The following is a 20746-nucleotide window of genomic DNA, read 5'->3' as shown; positions in this document are numbered from 1 at the left end:
CAGCGACAGATCGACGGCCAGGGGGGAGCGATCGCGTTTGTGAATGACTTCACCGCGTGGGTGACCGGACCGACTGCGCAGAGCAACCGGCAAGGTATCGAAACAATCGTCAATGAAGCACTCGACTGGGAAAGAAGAAGTGGAGCGACGTTTGAAGCGGAGAAAACTGCCATCATACACTTCGCCCCCAAGGCCCGCAAGTCGGACTCGGAGCCATTTACCATCAAGGGAGAGGCCGTTGAACCCAGAGATCATGTCAAGATTCTTGGCGTCATCATGGATACGAGACTCAAATACAAGGAACATATCGCGAGAGCGGCGTCTAAAGGCCTGGAGGCAGCGATGGAGCTGCGACGGCTTCGTGGTCTTTCACCAGCAACAGCGCGGCAGTTGTTCACATCGACCGTGGCCCCGGTGGTGGACTATGCCTCCAATGTCTGGATGCGCGCTTTCAAATATAAGGCCATCGGGCCGATCAACAGAGTGCAAAGGGTAGGCGCGCAAGCGATTGTCGGAACCTTCCTCACAGTTGCGACCAGCGTAGCGGAAGCGGAGGCTCACAAGGTCACGGTGCAACACCGGCTCTGGCGACGAGCTGCGAAAATGTGGACGGATATTCACACCCTACCAGTAACCAATCCCCTCCGCAGGAGCACAGCCCAGATCAAGAAATTCAGAAGATACCACCGTTCGCCATTGTATCAGGTCGCCGACGCGCTGAAGACCATTGAGATGGAAACCCTGGAAACCATCAATCCATTCACATTGGCACCATGGGAGGAACGTGTACAGGGCGATGGCCAGAATTTACCAGAGACACAGACCGAAGCGGGCGGAGTTATGCGAATCGCGGTCAGCAGCTCGGCGCGGAACGAAATGGTAGGATTTGGCGTGGCGATTGAGAAGCAGCCACCTCGGTATCGAAAACCGAGGCTGAAAACTTTCTCCGTCACACTGGGTGCAAGGACCGAGCAAAACCCATACTCTGGGGAGTTGGCAGCAATGGCATACGCACTGAGCACGCTACGGGGATTGAAACGGTGTAGAGTCACGCTGCTTACGAGCAACAAAGCGGCGGCACTTACGCTAAGGAACCCTCGACAACAGTCGGGCCAGGAACACATCTGCCAAGCATACAAGCTGATTAAGAGACTACGGAAGCACGAGAACCGCATCGACATCTGTTGGGTCCCGACCAGCGAAGATAATCAACTGCGAGGCCTAGCAAAAGAGCAGGCTCGGACCGCGACCCAAGAGGATTCCACCCCGCAAGCACAGGTCCCTCGGATGAAGTCGACAACACTGAACATCTCACGATCCCAAGCACTCCCCGCAAATTGCCTACCGGTCAATGTAGGGAGACACTCCAAACGAGTTGATGCAGCACTCCCGGGAAAGCATACCCGGCAGTTGTATGATCGATTATCGTGGAAAGAAGCGAGTGTGCTGGCTCAACTCCGAACTAGCATGGCTAGATTAAATGGATACCTCTATCGGATCAACGTTGCAGAGACGGATCAATGCGCATGTGGACAAGCCAGAGAGACCGTGGAACACTTCCTCTTTCGATGTCGGCGGTGGACCACACACCGGACGGAAATGCTGCAATGTACCCACACTCACCGAGGCAACATATCCTTTTTCCTGGGCGGCAAGTCGCCTTTGGATGACCAGAACTGGAAGCCGAATTTGGAAGCAGTGCGAGCCACAATACGATTCGCAATCGCCACGGGCCGACTCGACGCAGCTTAGCCGTGTCGACCGACACATATTAACCCTACCCCGCCCCAACCCCATCATCTGCCTTGTGCCAGAGATGGTAGACACGCTTCAATTGCCGAAGATAGGATGTTGAACACTTGGAGAAACGCCTTCAAGCAAATCTACTAACCAAACACTAACCCACAAGGACCCGCTGAGGTATTGACACCTGAGATGACATACAATGAAAGAATTCGTGTATGGGCTCCAAGGAGGCACAGCATTAGCTAAGGCATGTACATTTAGATCAGTGATAGTTGCCCTTTCGGTTCAGCCGCCGGGCGTTAATGAATTGTGTGTGTGTGGAGACCAAACGAATTCGCAGATCGGAGATGATGCCTTCCTGTTTTCGAACTATATATTTCTCGATGTTTCAGAACAGCAGCCATAAATCATTAGCAATTAAACAAAATGCGAAGATAGTCCGCAATAAGTTTTAGAGGGCTGAGAAATATAGGAAAAGATGTGAATTGCATATCATTACAATCCGACCCCGACGAGTTGTACGAATAGACTATTGAAAAAATACGTGTGTAAGCCGCTGCACAATCATTGGAGACTGAAAATGGGGAGGAACTAGTGATTGAAAAATCGTGCATTTTCATGACCTTCCACATTAGCTCAAACATCACAACAGTCTTTGTTCAATGGCTGGGCTCTAGCGAAAACCGTTTCCCTGGCAAACTCTTTATTGATGGCCATTTCTTATTGAAGCGAATAGATCATTAAAGACATCGCTTCTAGTGGTTCTGGTACATAATAGGAGTTTACAAAAATGTGCGATTTTTTATCCGTTGTCTACTTCCCTTCATAAATAAATGTTGAATGTTCACCTAGAAAAATTTCCTTGCCAAATAAGTGGGTCAAATGATCAATTGACCACCCTCAAAATGACACTGGACTGTGTTGCACAAGTCACCTTTGTTCCTGGGATCTTACTATCTTAGGAGACATTTTCGTTATTGAAAATGCCAAAGGGAGGGGTTCACCGTACGAGCAGAGTGCCGAAGCTGCCTGGGAAACACGATTCAAATTAACAAAATACACAGAGAGATAAAATCCAAGGAATAAAAACACAAAAGCAGGGCTAGCTACTGCTCTGGCCAACAAAGTGGGCTGGTAAGTCAGAAAATTAATTTTTGGCAGGAAATTCGGATGGCTGGTTACATCAATTGAAGGTTTATTGCATGGAGCAACTAGAGAACTACAGTAATAAACAGGTAATTAAGTGATGGCAGGGAGAGTGGAGTGTAGATCTGATGAAATGAACAATCTGCTCAGCCGAGGTTTGAAGTTACTCGTTTTGCACGCCATCACAATTCCCTAAGATCTCAATATGACCAAATAAACCAAATTGTGAGGCCAGGCCGGTTGAACCACTGTAAAAACTAATTGTTTGCATAGAAATTAGTTGACTAGGTTAACTACCCCGTCGGATCACCCCTCCCCTCTCTCGCCCATGCAATCTGGTTGATAAACTGATTTAATTACCAGCCCCCAGCATTTTCTGTCCGCAAATCTTACTTTCCGCTTTCCAGCCACATTGAAATGTTCCACCTGAAAAGATTAGTCAATTCCCTGTGTGTTTTTGTTGAATTGTCATAAACTTTGAGGCTGGCTACGCAGGCCGTTAGATTTACCTCAAGTCTAGGGAGTGCGGGCAACATCTGCATAGGACGGAGATCCCGTGGTGGGGTCTGCAGGACTGATTGCAACGCGCAAGGATTGAATTTCGCGAAGGATCTCATCGTGGCCGTTCTGGGCGCATGGTTCGGAAAGGGGTTGCGGTGTAAGGGGTCTATCTGTCAGGCTTTGTAGCTTGTGTCGAACTTCTGCGTAGGGCTGTTCCCGATATCGGATTTTACCGATAATTCCGATACAAACCTGTACCGATATTATCGGCCGTTAATTATCGGTATAGGTTTTTAGTAGCCGATAAAAAAACCGATAACTTTTAGAAGATATTAGTAGTAGCCGATAATTTATCGGTTTTTTTATCGGCTACTAAAAACCTGCGCCGATAATATCGGTAGACCTGTAAGCTAGCCTAATTACGCTTGTTTATAAGTTATAACTAGTTATTGCATGCATACATGTATATATATATATATATGTCATCCATGCATGTATTGCCTCTTTTGAATAGTTCAACGATCTTAAATTCTTAATCCTACTCTGCTCCTAGTTACTGCAATAACTAACTATAGCTAACCAATCAATGAATTCATTCAACGAACTAACCAAACTAAGCAATAAATTCACTAGTTAACTAAACAATATCTTTCATCAACATCAATATCCTCATAGTATCTGCCCCTAAACTATGCCTTCGAACTCCCAAAAGATCTCTCCCTCCACTAAATAATCTCTCAACTGATACCTCTGAAGCTGGGATCGCAAGAAATTCCCTTGCAGCCTCTGCCATTTGAGGGTATTCACCCTTATGGGTACGCCACCAATTGCAGAGCCAGTCTGGATCCTCTGCGCCTGTGATAGTAACCCGAGGACTATCAAAGTACTGATCAATATCAGAAACAAATTGATATTCCTGAGGCTGTAGCTTTTTCAGCATCCATAACCGCATTGTTTTGCGATTGAGAGAATCTTCCTGAGTCAAGCCTGGAATTGACTGTGGATTCGAGTCTAGATTTGTCTGTGAAAGCGAGGATGGAATTGATTGTGGAAGTGGTGGATATCTCTTATGGAGCATCCGACGAGTCTCCCGTATAATCAATTGGGCAGCCTTTTGATCTACCATCTCATGAAGTATGAGATCACATTTGAGCTGAGGATCAAGCATTAATGCCGTATAATAAGCTTCAGAGTTATCCATGAAGTCATAGTACTTTTGGTACTTCTTCATGCCTGCCCTTATTGCATTGGCAATATCATCATCATATCCCACTAAGGCATCATCCCGTAAAAGATCATGAAGCTTATAGTAAATTGGGACAGTGAGGCTGATCTGTGGCCTTGATATAGATACCAAGTGCGTCAAGTCATTAAAGGTTTTGAGAGCTTTATGAATCTGACTAAGTCGTTCCCATTCTGCATTGGTAAAGGGAGGAATTTCACCCTGTACAGCACAGAATCGATTGATCTGAGCTCGAGCTTGTATCCCATCATTAAGCATTCGAAAGGTAGAATTCCACCGTGTTTCTACATCATACTCAATGAATTTATCATCGAGCTTCATCTCATCACAGATTGACTTCCAGTCTTGCCTCCGTTGAGGACTGCGAGAAATCCAAATAGCAAGAATCCGGAGTTTGGCTAATGCTGATTGAGATGAGATAGATGGAGAGCTTGATGATGAGGTCGATTGGGGATTCCTGGATTTTAGATTATCACAGATCGAATTGGCCTCTGAAACACTTCCAGCTTTCAAGGAACGAAGAATATCTTTCACAATGAGGTTCAAGATATGAGCCAGACAGCGAATATAGCTATTAGGTCCAGAAAATCGAATTGGTTGTAAAGAATTCTGATTCAGTTCCAAAAGATACCATAACTCAGAAACCATCTCTTGAACATTTGAGGCATTATCCCCAGTAATTGTAGTCAACTTTGACGTGAGATCCAATTCCACTAAGGCCTTGTGAACCACAGTAGCAATATTTTCCCCTGTATGAGGTCCAAAGATTTCACAGAACTCTAGAGTTTCTTCACGATAGTGAAAATCCTCTGTAAGCCAGTGACCAATGATACCAAGGATAGGATAGTGATTCTGACTTGTCCATATATCAAGAGATAATGCAATTGTTTTGCATGTAGTAGCTAAGTCCTCCTTCAACAAGGATCGTTGGGTTTTGAATTGCTCTTGTAATCGTCGACTCACAGTTGATCGAGATGTGAATGGTAGAGTGATTCCTGGAATATCTTCAAAGATTTGCTGAAAAGCCTGAGATTCAATGACTAGAAAAGCTTGCTTGTCTTGAATAACCCATCGAAGTATGTTCCGTTCAAGATGCTCTTGGATTGAGAGATTCCCTTGTTTTTTGAAGACTTGGCGGATATCTTTTTGCTTTTAAGTTGAACTTTGAGGTGGAAGAACTGAGTGTTTTCTCTCAAGATGACGCTGCATATTCGAGGTTGATGACTGCCTTTGTGATTCCGAGGTTTTCCAACTACACTGTAGACCAGTTTTCTCATCGATAACTGTACATTGGATATCCATGTCGACAGTCCTTGGTTTCCCTGTACGGAGGACTTTCCACTCACGGCATACCTCAGTTGTAGAGAAGTAATCCCAAATCCAATCGGTAGTCGGTGCTGGGCGAGGTTTCTTGATCTTCCGGGTAAAGGTTTGTGAGGCAGATTCATGAGGTGAAATCTCTGAGAAGGCTAGAGATTCTTGATCGGTAGAGGTAGAATTGAAGTGCCATGGCGACTGTGAAGAAAATTGAGATATATCAGATTCAGTGATTTGGTCTGATGGTAGAACTCCTTCAGGGGAATCAGGGCCACCATTGAGCAATTCATAGTCAACTCGTGCCTGCCTTCGTGTAGTCATTTGCAGGTCCTCATTGCCATTGTATGCCATGACGAAGATAGTAATCAGGATGCTTGGGAAATTGGAAGTTGGTGGTAGGAGGGGTGGGGGGTGTGTGGTTGGAACTTGGAAGTAGACCTGGCTTTGAACCTCCACTTGGACCCTCCTTGGCGCCAAGGAGGGTCTAAAATCCAGACCCTGGAACCTCCACTAAAATTATATATGTATGACTCACCCTAATTAGGAAATAACTTGCTTATAAACCATTATTTATACACCTTTATGTAAAATCGAGGGTCCTTGGCGGTTCCCTTGGCGGGTCGAGGTTCCAGGGTAGGGACCCATGCGGAGGTTCAAAGCCAGGTCTACAAGTTGGAAGGCAGCAGGATTTTAAGAAAAATTTTCAAGGTAGTACTATTAATTATACAAGTAATACCTGCATACTACCGATAATATCGGCTGAAATCCGATATTATCGGCCGTTAGTTATCGGTAGACAATTTTGTGAGCCGATACGATAACCGATAATCTTTTGAAGCTATTTGTAGTAGCCGATACGATACCCGATATGGAGAAATTCTGCCGATATCGTATCGGGAACACCCCTAGTGGTCTACTCGGACGCTTCCGGGCATGAGGACCATCTGGGGGCGGCCACATTGAGAGAAAAGGACTGGAGGGTATCTATCCGCTTCCATTAGCATAGAATCAGGAAGTGCCAGGCAACCCCAGCCAATGAATAGTGAATATGCAGCAAATCGGCTTCTGAATATTGTTGTAGTTCAAAAGAAGACTAAGTATTATGTATTCAGAGGGAAACATGAGGCTGTATATACAACGAGAAGGTCGAGTTGATTTCCAATCAACTTGATTCTTCGTATACATAATTCGGGATCAATTCCGATCGTTCGGCATGGTTCCTGATCTGCATCAGCCACATATCACAACACTATCCATTAGACCGGTTGGAACTCGACAGAGGACCTTCTGACAGAAATCTGGCTGTATTACAACGTATGGACAAAATCAGATATATTGGAATCTCTAACTAACTAAAAATGACAAAACCCGCGGTTTCAACATTCTGTGCGGACATAGATGACTAACTGTAATATGCACTTTTGTATGGTATGGATGGTACCAATGGTCACATGATTTTCTGAGTAATATACCCTGTTTCCACCATGTATGCAACCTTAGTATTCGATATTATACCTGTATTATATGTCCCCTGTAAGTTGGTCCAGATTAAAACCACTTTTAGGCATATTTCATCGTGGAAAGCCCTCCATCCGTATAGAAGGTTTGTGGTAAAATAGTTATCTAACCATTATGTTATGTAGTTTTGTCCGAGCATTATCTAACGCAAAATACATCCGCTCATCATATTATAGTGTGTTCAAAACTTTTGCATCGTCAACGCTCTCATAACCCCTGGGACACCCAGCACGGACTACCCTTCGTTATATAACAATACATATCGTCGATAGATGCCATGCATAACTTTGGCCCTTTATGTGAGTTGATACTGCTTTACTATATCATTATCAGGCGCTGGTAGGCACTGAGGCCTAGACTTCGCCATAAACCGCAATTGGGGCCAAACCCTCGCCCCAACCCCCAAACCGCGTTGGGTGCGGTTTGGAATCGGCCAAACCGCAACCGCACTGCGGTTTTTGATGGGTTCTGTTGGGGCCCCAAAAAAACCATTTAAAACCCATTTTTGCATAATTTTGCATAATTTTGCATAAAATTCATTATAATTAATTACCGTATTGTAATCCACTAGTACCGATTTTTATCACCTATGACCTTAAATTACTACTAAATTAATGACATATTTAGATTTATATATGTATAAGGTTTACCAAAATTATTAGGCCTGTAATTAATAAACCATTTGGGGCCCCAAGAACCATTGCGGTTTCTATTTAAAAAACCATAAACCATTGCGGTTTCTAGACCTCGCCCCAAAACCCGCCCCAATTGCGGTTTGGGGTGGGGCGGTTTATGGGTTTTGCGGTTTATGGCGAAGTCTACTGAGGCCATTTGGCGTCCGGATGGCGAATGGTATACTTAGTTTTCCAATAGGTTAAGCTCTCCATAGCAAAACAGTTGCGAGTTTTATACATAACAGAAAAGAGTCTATGCAAAAGAAAACAGCCGAGCGGGGGCCAAAATGGAAGAAAGTGAGAACGGGGGTTTATCCGAGCCCAAGTCGAACTCACGCAGTACGAACTGGAAAGACTTTTTCTGCTCGAAGAAGGCGAGAAACGAGCGGATATAGTGCCGGAACTTCCATTGCAGCAATTAAATGATGATCCAGTGAATAACCAGCGCGGTCAAAAGTTTTTGAAGCATAAGAAGAATCACAGTTTACTCCCAACCACCGGCGAACGTTGGATGCTGGATCGGATCCTAACTCACGAGTCTCTCCGAAAGTACTTTATTGACTTCCGGGCAAGCGATGCAACGGTCTTCTGGAACATACCGCTAGTGGCAGCTTATCTGGATTGGTTGACCGATTCCTCGAGCGCCTTCTGCTCTTTATTCGGCTCCTGGGCCCACTTCGTCGCTCGAACATAAGGGTCGTCAAGGGGAAGGTCTTGTGTCAAGAAGTGACCTTCTTTTACATCCCCCTTGGTGAGCGTTTCAAAGTTCTGGGACCGTAGCCGTTCATAGCCGCGATTGAATTCGCCGACATCTTTCCACGAGTCAACATTGCCATCGTGTTACCTTCATCTCCTGTAGGGTATATTACATACCTTTGTTGTATGTTTCCTTGACTTCGCCCAGTAATTCTCAGATTGACGCAATATCCCCCTTTGACGATTCTCAGGAACGCCGTGGTTACGCAGTTGGAAAAACCCATAGTCTAGACAAGCACTACGAATTTCGTCTTCTAGTTTTCATTTAGCTGCTTTATCCTGCCCGTAGAAGGCTAGTCAAGTTCAGCGGACTACTGAGGCTGTTTCAGGAAGCTTACCAGCAAAATCGATGACTGTAAGAAGACGGCTCAAAGGATTCAGTAACGTAAGGGAGGACAGGTAAATACAGAATGTCACAAAAAAAAGAGTAAGGGATGGAGGATCTGTAATGAAATCTTGCTTGGCTTCCCAAAAAGGACCAACCTTTTCCTCGATGCTTATGCCTCAAGTACGCCAGTCCTGCGGAACCGTAGCTTACTCCAAAAGGGTTACCGGTCTTTCTAGAAACTTGTGAAGAGTAGAAAAGAAACTCGATATCCTTTTCCCAAAGCTGCAGCAATAGCGTCAAGAGCCTCTTTTTTTATAGAAGAGAGTGTTCTCTTCTATCCAGGAGAACTTTTCGACGAAGGAGAGCGAAAGCTTGATGGAGATTTCTTTCCGCGTTACCACGTCCATCCCATAGGGAAATGATGGCTTGATCGAGTTTTTCTTCAACAAGCGACTCTTCTCCCAAAGATTCATCGATGACTCTATCGAGTTCAGGTTTCGTGAGACTATGCTTCGATTCCGCAATAGCCCGCTCCAGAAGGTCCTTTAAAAGATATGGTTGTTGGTTCAATGAATACATATATCCAAGGAACACAGTGCCTTCCAGTAGACATCTCTGTTCGGTAGATCCTACCTCTTCCTGCCACGTTCCTTCCTTTATTTTCAGAAATTCATCAAAACCCCCAAGCGTAACGAAAATCCCCCTAATTTCCGGGTTATTTAGCCCGGAACCCCCCGCCCCTGCTGTGGATAGTAATTTGTCTGGATTGCTTTCAGCTGCTAGGCGTTGTGACATCTTCCTTGAGTAGACGGAAATATTCGAAATGCTCGAGGACTAGAAAACGGGCATCAGTCAGCATAATTGAATCTGGTAAGAAGCGGCTTTCACCTACGAATAACCAAGTGACTTTTAAGATGAATCTCTGAGAAAGCGATTATCAAGCGGCGCGGGTCTGGAACGAGACAAAAGATGAAAGAAACCAAGAATTATTGCCCATAGGGTGGTGACCATGGAATAAAGGGGCATTCCACGCATGTTAGGAAATTTAAGGAAAGAAAGAAAGGGGCCTTCAATGTCAGGGCACACCGCTAGACAGCCATGGCGTTGTCTCTTCAGGGGGTTGTGATGATATGCCCCACGTCTCAAACCGGGCATCAGTACCATAACGGCACGTCCCAATTCCCGTCTTTACGGTCAGGGATACCAGTAAAAACGCTGGCAATGGAATGTACCGCAGACATACAGGGAGATTACGAGTATCAGGCGTCACTCGTAGGATGGGCCTACAAAATATGATCCATCTTACGCGTAGCCTCTGCCTAGAGAAAGTACGTTGCCTACGCACTTACTTACTGCAACACCGCAGACGCTTTCAGCACTGCCGCATTAGCAAGCCTATCGACGAATTTATTGTACACAGATCATTCAAATGAGTCAAGCGGTACCCATGCCTACCTGGCGCTTTTTTTCACACAGGGGATATGAACTTGCCGGCATGAGCCCCTTTTCCGACACCCCTGCAAGCCAGAGTGCGATAGGTCTAGAACAACGATTTCCAAAGCGCACACACTAATAGTCATCCATGCATGTTCAGAGACGAGTCCGGGTACTATTGTAGCGATAACGACTCAGTGCTATGGTCTAGCTATGCTACGTCCACACAGCCACAGCAATATGTATGTTGTGTTGTTCAGCAGTAAACAGCAAGTATAAGGGGATGCCAGGGCTAGAATCAATTTCAGCAGTGAAAGCGCGGCGCATTATATAGAAATCGAAGTGTGATGGAAGCCCCAGTAACGTGTTCAGCCCTAATGATTTGCGAAATCAGAAAGGGCCAAAAGGCAGAGAATATGACGGATCTAATACGTGAGAAAGATGATGCTAGAAAAAGGAAGGGAGCTGAGCACATTACAGGAGCCAGTGCCTTAGCGGGGGCACGATCTCAGCCGGGTGCCCAGGAACGGGCTTGCGTGCATCTGTGATAGCCCGGGAACCCGGCGCGCCGGTTTTTATTGGGTTCCCAAAAGCCAGACATGATGTGTCAGGACGCTAGGATGGAGAAAATGTGGGCGATTGTCAACTTGAAGGGGACCAGGCTTTTTTATTTTTTGTCCTTCTCATTGATTCTTCTACATTATTCTATTTTCTAAAATGGAGCCAACTGAACGGCCGGGTTTCCTGAAAACTACACCCTGATCGAGTTGGCTTACTTTTGCTCCTAGCTACAGTGGTAGATTTGGGTCGTGCCATTGGTGGAACGTGGCTGGGGCGCTGCAATAAAATGTCTCGTTCCTACCAGTAACTTGATTGGATGGACCGCGTAGCATGGTCTACCAGGAAACTATACGAGCGGGTTATACGTTGGGGCTCATCCTGCAGACTTTCAGAGAATACCAGTGTTTGGCTAACGTGCGGAAGTAGGCCAAGCATCCGCGTTTGTTGACTTGGCCAGTGCCCCACAAGTACGGACAGGCCTTTCCCTGGATTCGAGTCCAGATGCATCCTTGTACACCCACTGGAACTGAGTTCGCCGGCCCCTGGACCTACAAGCGGCCAATTCTTTGGCCGGCGTACCCCACTCGAACGCATGCAGGCGAAACGCTGGGGGAGACAATCCCGCGGACTTTCGCGGACAGACACGGGAAAATACAGGTGGCTGAGACGATCCTGTGGACTTTCACGGACAGACGTGGGTTTCATGCAGGAGAATAATCTTATGGCCTTGGCATCCAGGCATACATACAGTCGACTCCAGTCAATGAAAACGCGGGTGAAAGCGCATCTACCGCTATAACAGCTTAGTGCAGTGTTCGGTTCGCTCCAATGCAACCATTCACTATTGAATGATTGGAAGTTTCACGATGATCGGAGCCAAGACGACACGATTCGACGACTTGCCGACGGTTCGGAATCTTCGCTTTAAAAGGCCTGGCCAACCAATAGAATATTTCCATTCTATGGAAAAAATGATCGCCTCAATTTTCATAATGGAAAACCCAAACAGTTCAGATTTTCGTATTATGCGCCAATCTGTTCCGCTTTACATGTAGACCTCGCCACGACCCGCGGGTAACCCTGACTACCCGGTCCGGGTCGTTAGGAGTATGACCCGACCCTGAGGGTCACGACCCTCCCCCTGGGGTCGTCAAATAGTGCAAACATCAACAAGTCACGCGTAGCATAAATTATGCAGATTTCGGCGGTATTTTTGAGGATCTCACTTGCAGCATTTGTAGGCCAGCTTTTTTTTTAGCTTTAACTCCGAATAAATTAAATCAAATTAGATTAAACGAATGCAATAAATCAATAAAACTACTTGTTCGACGTTTCATATCCATCAAGCAACCTTGAACGTTTGCGCACCCCAGTTTGTTGTACAATTTCGATATTTGTTGTATACATTTATAAATATATATCGACACACAACATGGAGAACCAAATTTTTACCAAACCGCAGGAATTCCCCATTATTATTTGCAAACAGTGCCAAATCGGAGTCAGACCGAGTGAGATCAGTCGTCACATCCAGGGAGCTCAACATAGACTGGGGTTGCCCGCCGGAAGGCAGTTACAGCACGCCCGCCATCCAGCAGTGGAACGGAGTGCAGGAGAGTGAAGGTTGGGAAGTGCCCACCACCGTCCACGATTCCATTCCCGGATTGCCAGTTTATAGCGATGGTTTATTGTGCACCCGTGCATCCGAATGCGGGTATGTGGTCCGCAGCGTCGACGGTATGAAGCGCCACTGGCGTGAGAAGCACGGGTGGAAGCCCAGTAGCAGCAAAGGTCGTCCCCGGGCCGCAGCCCGCGATACGGCATAGCAATAGGTACAGCAGTTCAGCCGTACGGTGGTATACCAGCAGGCGTTTAACCAAGGCACTGGCCGGCATTACATCCACATACAGGGCCGTAGTACGGACCAGAATCCACCAGTTGAACGTCCCATTCATCAGGCGTCCCAGATCCACGCGGAGCTCGACAAGATGGAAGAGCTGTACCAGCAGCACATCAATCAGCCCATCCAGATCGAATCTGGCCAGCGAGACGAAGCGAACCCGTGGCTGCGTCGCACGCAGTGGGCCGTGTATTTGTCCGAGTTGAACCCCGACGATTTGGTCCAGTGCGTCCAACAACCCGATCCCGAGGACCGTAGCGAGGCCGCATTAACCACGGCCGAGATTTGGGAGTCCATGGCCGCCGTGGCCCGCATAAGCCAAAAAGTCAGCGCGCGCGTGGGCCACACCATCCAGGTCGAAGCTGTGCGGGTCGAGCGCGACAAGACGCCCACCAAGCCGCAGCAGGCGTATATGGTGGAAGAGGCCATCGTTAAACACAGCATCCCGTGGCAGCAGGTGTTGATGTTTTTCGCGCGCACGCAGGTTCCGCACGAGTGGAGCAGTCCGAAGTATTCGATCACCTGGCGACAGCAGCGTGCGTGGGAGAAGTTGTGGGACGAAGCGCAGGCGGTTGCCCAGTCCAGCCGACCCAGTTCGCCAGTTCGCAATTCGCCAGAACCGAAGTCCGCCAACAGTTCGCGCGGCGCCAATCCCGTTCCGAGTCAGGAGAGTGAGGACGAATTTTACCAGTTCGGACGTGCCGACCGCGACACACCCGACAATCGGGCACAATTCGAAGTATCCGCCATCGATGCAGCATGTTTAGAGTTTTGTATGGAATTATTAAACCAGCGTACACGGGTAGAGGATTACGAGTGTGCGTTGATATGCGCACTGGCCGTGCAAGGCCGAGGTGAAGCCGGTTGGCGCGACGCCGACAGTTACCCACCCATTTTGTCCCGGATTATCAAAGTCGCCCGATTTCTGCACTTGATTCCGATGGCATCCACCACGAAACAATGCATACAGCCTGCGATATTCTCCCCAACCGTCGCTGAGATGGGTTACAATCGTTGAGAAGGAACAGGCCCAGACTTTGGGCTCCTCAAGAATGAACAATTTTAATACAGAACAGGGTCATCACATTGTGACCGTAATGGATTTACCAATAACCATTAGTCAGCAAACGAAGTACTTTGAAATTGAAGAGGAAGCAAAATGTAAAGTATTTCACCTCATTAATCGTGAATACATGGTGTATTACACACTGATCAAATACGCAGTACAAAGTGTCGCCCCAACAATTGATTGATGTGGAGCATGATTGGAAAACAGATTCTGTCAACATAACTTCGGGGAGGAAGTTCCTACACTGAATTTTATTCAATACTGAGGGTGATTTTATTTTAAATTAGGCGAAATCTATAATACAGGTATCAATCAAATCCTTGTGATGTTTTCTGGGATAATTGAATGCCATCATGCTACGAATTTGTGTCCTTCTTCTCAAAAATACTGTTTTTACGATCGGTGACAGCGGGCAGCGGTTGCGGAGGGATGCACGTTACACTATGAAACACTCATCCCTACGTTTTCAGATCCGTTCATATACAGAGCAAATAGCGGCACGGATAGAAATCTGCATACGAAAATATTGAGATATAGGCGAGCGCACTTATGGAGAGCGTTTTCTTGTCGTCATTTTTTATTATTATTATCTTGGACAGACCGAGCGTGAGCATACCTGCCAGAGTCCGGAAGCCAAAAGAAGGCTTCACCAAGCAAAGTACGTTATGTATATACCCCAAGCGCAATTCTCTAATCCTTGAACTACTCACAACAAAGAACCCCTCTGCTGTGACTTTGCATTCTCTTTGAAGTGCCAACATAATATACTGTTTCACTTTTGGCTTGGTTATGGACAACGCTTACCGTCGGATGATCAGGAGGAAATATACATTTAATATAGTCAATACTGTATCTCCATGATGCAACCGACGGAGAACGTTAAATTATACCAACCCAAAGCCAAACTACATGGTCAGCGGCGAGAATATCTTAGGCATGCCTTTGGCCTTAAAGGGTGTGCTCGCAAAATGCGAACCTTAATTGTCAGGATGGAACGTTGGCAGCCAATTGATCTAGACCCGTAGCAAATGAAGTCCAACGTATGCGAATTGTGCAATTAGTATTAGTGGGCGATGATTAAACGACGAACAAAGATCGCACTGTCTTATGACCAATTCAATATGTTCAAACAATACATACCCAAACGAGGTAATCAACTGATTCCTCAAATAAAGACGCTCATGTAAGCCCAAAGTGCAATGCTGTTGCAAATTTATTGCGGCTCTATGTTTAATTTAATCTGAAATCAAACCCTCATGTTAAGATCTGCAAATTGCAGTCCTTGTGGTCCAGGAATACGACGAAAGATCCCGTCGCCTATAAATACGACTCCTCTCGTTTGGTATATAGAAATCATTTCCATTAAAAGTGCTCAGTACGCCCGCAGACAGATATACACTCAATGGCCAGCTATCGATCTCCTACCCCATCCCCCAAAACTTTAGAGATGGACACTTCGGTAATTTCTCTATTTAACTAAAGAAGCTTCCTATTGGGTTAGCTGACCGGGTTCAGGAATATTCGCACCATTGCGCACCTCAACACATGTTGTGTTCGTGCGGAAAAGATCATCGCAAAATATGAGCATGAGCTTGCTTTAGAACGGCAGTCACACCGTGAGACCAACAAAGAATTGCACGAGACTTCGAAAGTGGCCGAACTTATATATACCGTCAATCGAAGCCTTGGAGCTGCGGTGGACTACATCCTGAAAGGGCAAGGGGTGTCGTTGGACGAATGGGAACCAAAATCCGTCGAAGCATTGATCAATTCGCTGGTGAAGCAAGCTAAAGCAGGAGAGCGGCCAACTTCAGAGGGAGAGGACGAACCTTTTGCTGGAAGCGTTGATTCTCGTCCAGTAGAGTTGAGCAGTGCAAACTTGCGTCAATGAAGGTTCGCAGTTTCTGATCGTATAGATGTGGAAGAATGTTGATAGTACACTATGTAACGGCAGGAATGAAGTTGATTGAATTTGCATTTCTTGACTGGCTATGTAAGGTCCTTGAGCCTATCCAAATAAACCGAAATCTGTCTGAGCGTAAAGAGGTGAATATGCACGATTTTAGACATCTGACCAATTGATCATTGCCAATTGGTTTGCGACGCCATTACTTGAAGATTAACAAAATCTTGTCGTCCTCCATTGCAGCGACCACAAGCCTGATTCTCTGTCAAAGCCCAAGCCATCGTCAAGGAAATCCGATATGACAAGCTCCAGAAGTATCCGTCGAGTCCAGAATTACACACAGAAGCTGCACCTGGCTTTGACGAAAGTCCAGTCTCGCTCGTCCGAACGTGGAGACAACATTACCTCCCACATCGCCTTACTTCCTTCCGACATGGAAGACGAGAATCTTCATACGGACCACACCAGGAGATCGCGAGCGCCCTCACCTGAACGGGTCTCCTCTCAAGAGCTGTACTTTCCGCAACACAATAACTTCCATGTTAGTTTTCCCTATCAATTCTTCCTACGCCACGGCCTAACAATCTATCAAAGGAAAGCAATCAAAAGCCGCAACGAGCCGAGGGGAAGATTTCCAAGCTACTTGAAAATGCAAAAAGCACCGTTTTCAATCTGTGTTGCTTTCATGAATAAGAAGATTTGTTGACAGAGGTAGCTTGCTTTGGGGTGGGGGGGGGGTGTAGTACGGCGAACTGGTAGAGTGTATCATAACCCTCAGATATTGATCAGAAATCTTTAGCCCCGTGCAGAGAGATTGTTAAAAACCATCCATTGAGTATCAGAAATGTTCTCCTCGGGGCTCCCGATATCGAATCTGATGATACCCCGGTATAGCCATTGAAGAAGAGCTTCGAGAGCACGAGTTGAGATGACATCATCCATCTCTTGTAGGTCGAGTGCCTGCTCCTGTGACTCTTTGAAATGACCATTATTGAAATTTTCTTGTGAAGACTGGTGATTCTGCGCATAGCAAGTCTTTTGAAATTATGATTTCGGTATTACTCGTCTTGGTTCTAATTTTAATAGTGGGCCCGTGGTAGAGTGCACAAGGTACACTTGCTGTTTGACGAAATTCTGTGCGCTAGCTTTGGATGCCTCGGCCATTGCTGCAAAGGAGACAATAAGATTGATGGGCAGTATTGCTAGGTATGACAGTGAATACTGTTGAAGAGAAAGGGCGGGTATAACGCATATTGGACGCTAATTTTCGGTCGTCTATTCCTGACGCTGTAGCTGGATGGGGGGGGGGTTTATATTTAATGAAAATGTAGGGATATGAGTTAAATAGAATAAGACAAAATTTCATCGAAATCGAGCCCATATTGCGTGGCACATTCAGATATACAGTTCTACCGCAAAAGTTTCCGTAAAATTGGCCCCACACCCGCGTTTTTAAATCGCGTCTTAATAAACCCACCATTTTCAACTATCAACCATGGTTCCAAGAACACCCCTAGGCCCTATTAATTCTAATAGGGTGAGGAAGACTGAACTCTCTCCAAACCTAAGGGTCAAATTACCGGCCAGGCATCTATAGGCTGCTCAATTACCTCAATTGCAAAGCTTCATGGTTTATCTACCTCAACGATCCAATTTACCCTCGATCAACAATCCCTACGAGCCGATGGAAAAACCCTTCCTCGAACCGGTCGCCCCCCAATTCTATCGGAAGATAATAAAAGCTTGATACTACGTTTGATTACGCGTGATCCCTTTATTCTTTACTCCGAGATACGCGAACAAAGTGGTTTAACCGTATCCGATGATACCCTCCTTCGAATGTTAAAATCCTCGGGCTACGGACATTGGAAAGCACGGAAAAGACCTTATTTGAAACCGGAAGTTGCCGCTCTACGTCTTACTTGGGCTTTAGAGCACCGGAATTGGACGTGGGAAGACTGGAAGCGGGTGGTTTGGTCCGACGAATGTTCGGTAGAAATTGGAAAAGGGAAGCGCGCACGTTGGGTCTTCCACCTAAACCACCGGAATGAAAAATGGAAAAAAGAATACGTGGTCACTTATTCGAAATCAAAACGAATCTCAATCATGATTTGGGGAGCGATATTCGGTGGTGGTTATTCTGATTTATATCAAATGAATCGCGATCCATTCTCCGCACGACAAGGCTTCTCTTCACAGTCATATCTCGAAACCCTCGAAGAAAACCTACCTCAATTTTTTATGAATTCGGAGCGTATCTTTATGCATGATAACGCTCCAATTCATACGGCTAAAATTATTAAAGCGTGGTTGTGGGAGAATGCAATTCCTACTACTGACTGGCCGCCGTATTCGCCGGATTTGAACCCTATTGAACATGCCTGGGCGAAGCTAAAAGAAATGATCGATCGCCTCGATCCTGACCTAGATAAATTTGAAGGGACTAAAGAGCAGTTAGTTACACATTTTCAGGGATTAATTCATAAAGCATGGGAGGAGCTAGGCCAGGATTACTTTGACCGGGTGATCCAGAGCATGAATCGTCGATGTGAGGCTGTAATTGCAGCTAAAGGGTGGTATACTAGATATTAAAAATACAGGTTTAATGAATTAGCCATTTATGCATTTAATTCCTATTTTTTAAAAGCATGCATTTTAGATTGGTGGTATGTAAATTAATTGGAATGTGTAGGTTGCATATATATATATTGAGGTGGGAAGGGTTTTACGGAAACTTTTGCGGGGTGACTGTATTTAAAATCCCCAGTCAGGGGTGTGGGGCATCTTCTTTGACCAACCAAATCTACCAAATACGTGTAAAGAATGTATTGTAAAGCCCACTCAGGCTCAATGGGCCGCCTCCCATGGGATAGGCCGCTGATACGAATCTCGGAGGTTGTCGCTTTTCTCAAACATAGCTGACATGAACCCAGGAATCTTGTTGTGCGAGATCCTTTGATCAGACCGCATAATAGACACAGCACTTCTCAGCAGTTCAAAGCTTACCGAGGAAGGGTGACCACAGAAATACTGACCTGCAGACGTCATTGATACAGATCATGTTCACTGATCTCATTCCAGGCTTGATTTAAGCTCCTACTAGATAAAACCACTTTCCCGTGGTGTCACCGGCCTCCAAAACAGGCCTTGAGAAAACAGGCCACAATCCCACGGATGTGTTGTTATGAAATGCATGCATGACCGAGGCAAGTTAAATCTTTAGAATGGGCGACATTAGAGGATCCTGTCATTATCGATATGGGTCGGGTAAGACGAATAGTAGATAATTAAGGGGATTTTATTGAGGAAGAAGTCGAAATCTCATCTTATGTTTCCTAGCTTTTGACTTTCACTTTCAAACACTATAGTGGTAAATAAAGATGGAAGATCAATTATTTACTCGACCCTACGAATTGCCAATCATTGTCTGCAAGGAATGTCAGATTGCAGTACGACCGAGAGAGATTATTCAACACCTTCCCGGCACTCACTACCGGCTTCCACTAGCCACTGCGAAGAAGACTAGTGAAACTATATATCAATGGCTCGGCGTACAGGCCTGCGGTCAGTGGATCGTACCTACGATAGTGACTGAGTCAATCACTGGGCTTGCAATTTATAACGATGGCGATTTATGTAACCGATCATCAGAGTGCCTGCCTATATTATTTAGTTTCAATATCGTTCACTCAATCGTGTGGATATTTGCCATTAATAAGGCTCTGAGTTCATAACATGAGCTTCTCTTCGTGCGGAGCACCAGATACTCCAACACCCCAACATCGAACCACCTGGAGATACTTCTGACAGTAGGACATAGCCGGAGCCCCGACCAGGCCACCTTTACTACATAGATCAAAGGTCCCTGCGTCTCTACCTTGAAATGGCGGTCAACTGCTACCAGGATCTGTCGCATGCGTTATGTGGCGTATGAAGGGGACGAAACTTGCCCAAGACCATGTGTACTATTGTTACACAAAATGGGACATACTGTGTAACATCAATATAGTGGCGCTGAATAGCACAGGCCTCGGTACGACACAGGAATAGACGGTTTCACGTAGCGACCGTGATGCATCACCCCGAAAAGTCCAGCCCATTAGGGTTGGTATCATGGCAGCGTCCATATTATTTTTTCGAGGCCAAAATGTCAAAAAGTGGATTGTGAAGGTTCCGAAATTCATCCATATCAATTTCAATCCGATTGGAGTGCGCGTTCAGGAGCTGGGAAGCCCCATTTCATAGGTGCCCAAATCCATATTGTTGCCATTAGGGCGTCATTCTAGGGGGCAATTCCTGCACAAGGAATAGCTTCTAGCCCGGTCAGAAGCCCTTGACTCGTAATTGAATTCCGTAATGACTCATGATCTGTCTAGCTTTATGGAAAAGCATATAGTCTGTCCCTCGTTAGTGGAGGTTTTTAGGGGAGCGAACCATGACTCGACACGTCTGACGCGATAACTTTGGCGGTTAGCCGAAGCCAGTGACTGGCGGGCTATTTTGGGGACACTTCAATGTTCAGCTTTGAAGTACAGGTGGCAGCAGACATGAGCTGGGAAACTAGCGCCCGGTTTCCAACTTAGGTTTAGCTTTTACGTCTAGGGGGACACTTGTAAACGAGAATGGGTGTTCGGTGAAAAAGAATCG

At 46.0% G+C, this 20746-nt stretch overlaps 2 protein-coding genes across 2 annotated transcripts; one reads left to right on the top strand and one right to left on the bottom strand.

The window, feature by feature from the left end:
* Positions 1-3408: 3408 nt before the first annotated feature.
* N7471_010287 (uncharacterized protein) lies at positions 3409-6304 on the bottom strand (the record flags this gene model as incomplete). The annotated part of the gene is made up of 3 exons (XM_057283006.1): positions 3409-3645; positions 4142-5662; positions 5990-6304. The coding sequence occupies 3 exons, from the start codon at positions 6302-6304 to the stop codon at positions 3409-3411; spliced, it is 2073 nt and encodes a 690-aa protein (XP_057131985.1).
* Positions 6305-15595: 9291 nt separating this feature from the next.
* On the top strand, positions 15596-16084 carry N7471_010286 (uncharacterized protein; the record flags this gene model as incomplete). Its single annotated transcript, XM_057283005.1, has 2 exons — positions 15596-15652; positions 15695-16084. The coding sequence occupies 2 exons, from the start codon at positions 15596-15598 to the stop codon at positions 16082-16084; spliced, it is 447 nt and encodes a 148-aa protein (XP_057131984.1).
* Between the last annotated feature and the right edge of the window lie 4662 nt (positions 16085-20746).

The sequence above is a fragment of the Penicillium samsonianum genome (genome assembly GCF_028829775.1).
Source record: "Penicillium samsonianum strain IBT 33392 chromosome Unknown utg000006l_segment0_segment0, whole genome shotgun sequence".
Lineage (NCBI taxonomy): Eukaryota > Fungi > Ascomycota > Eurotiomycetes > Eurotiales > Aspergillaceae > Penicillium > Penicillium samsonianum.
This window is presented reverse-complemented; position numbering and strand designations above follow the sequence as displayed.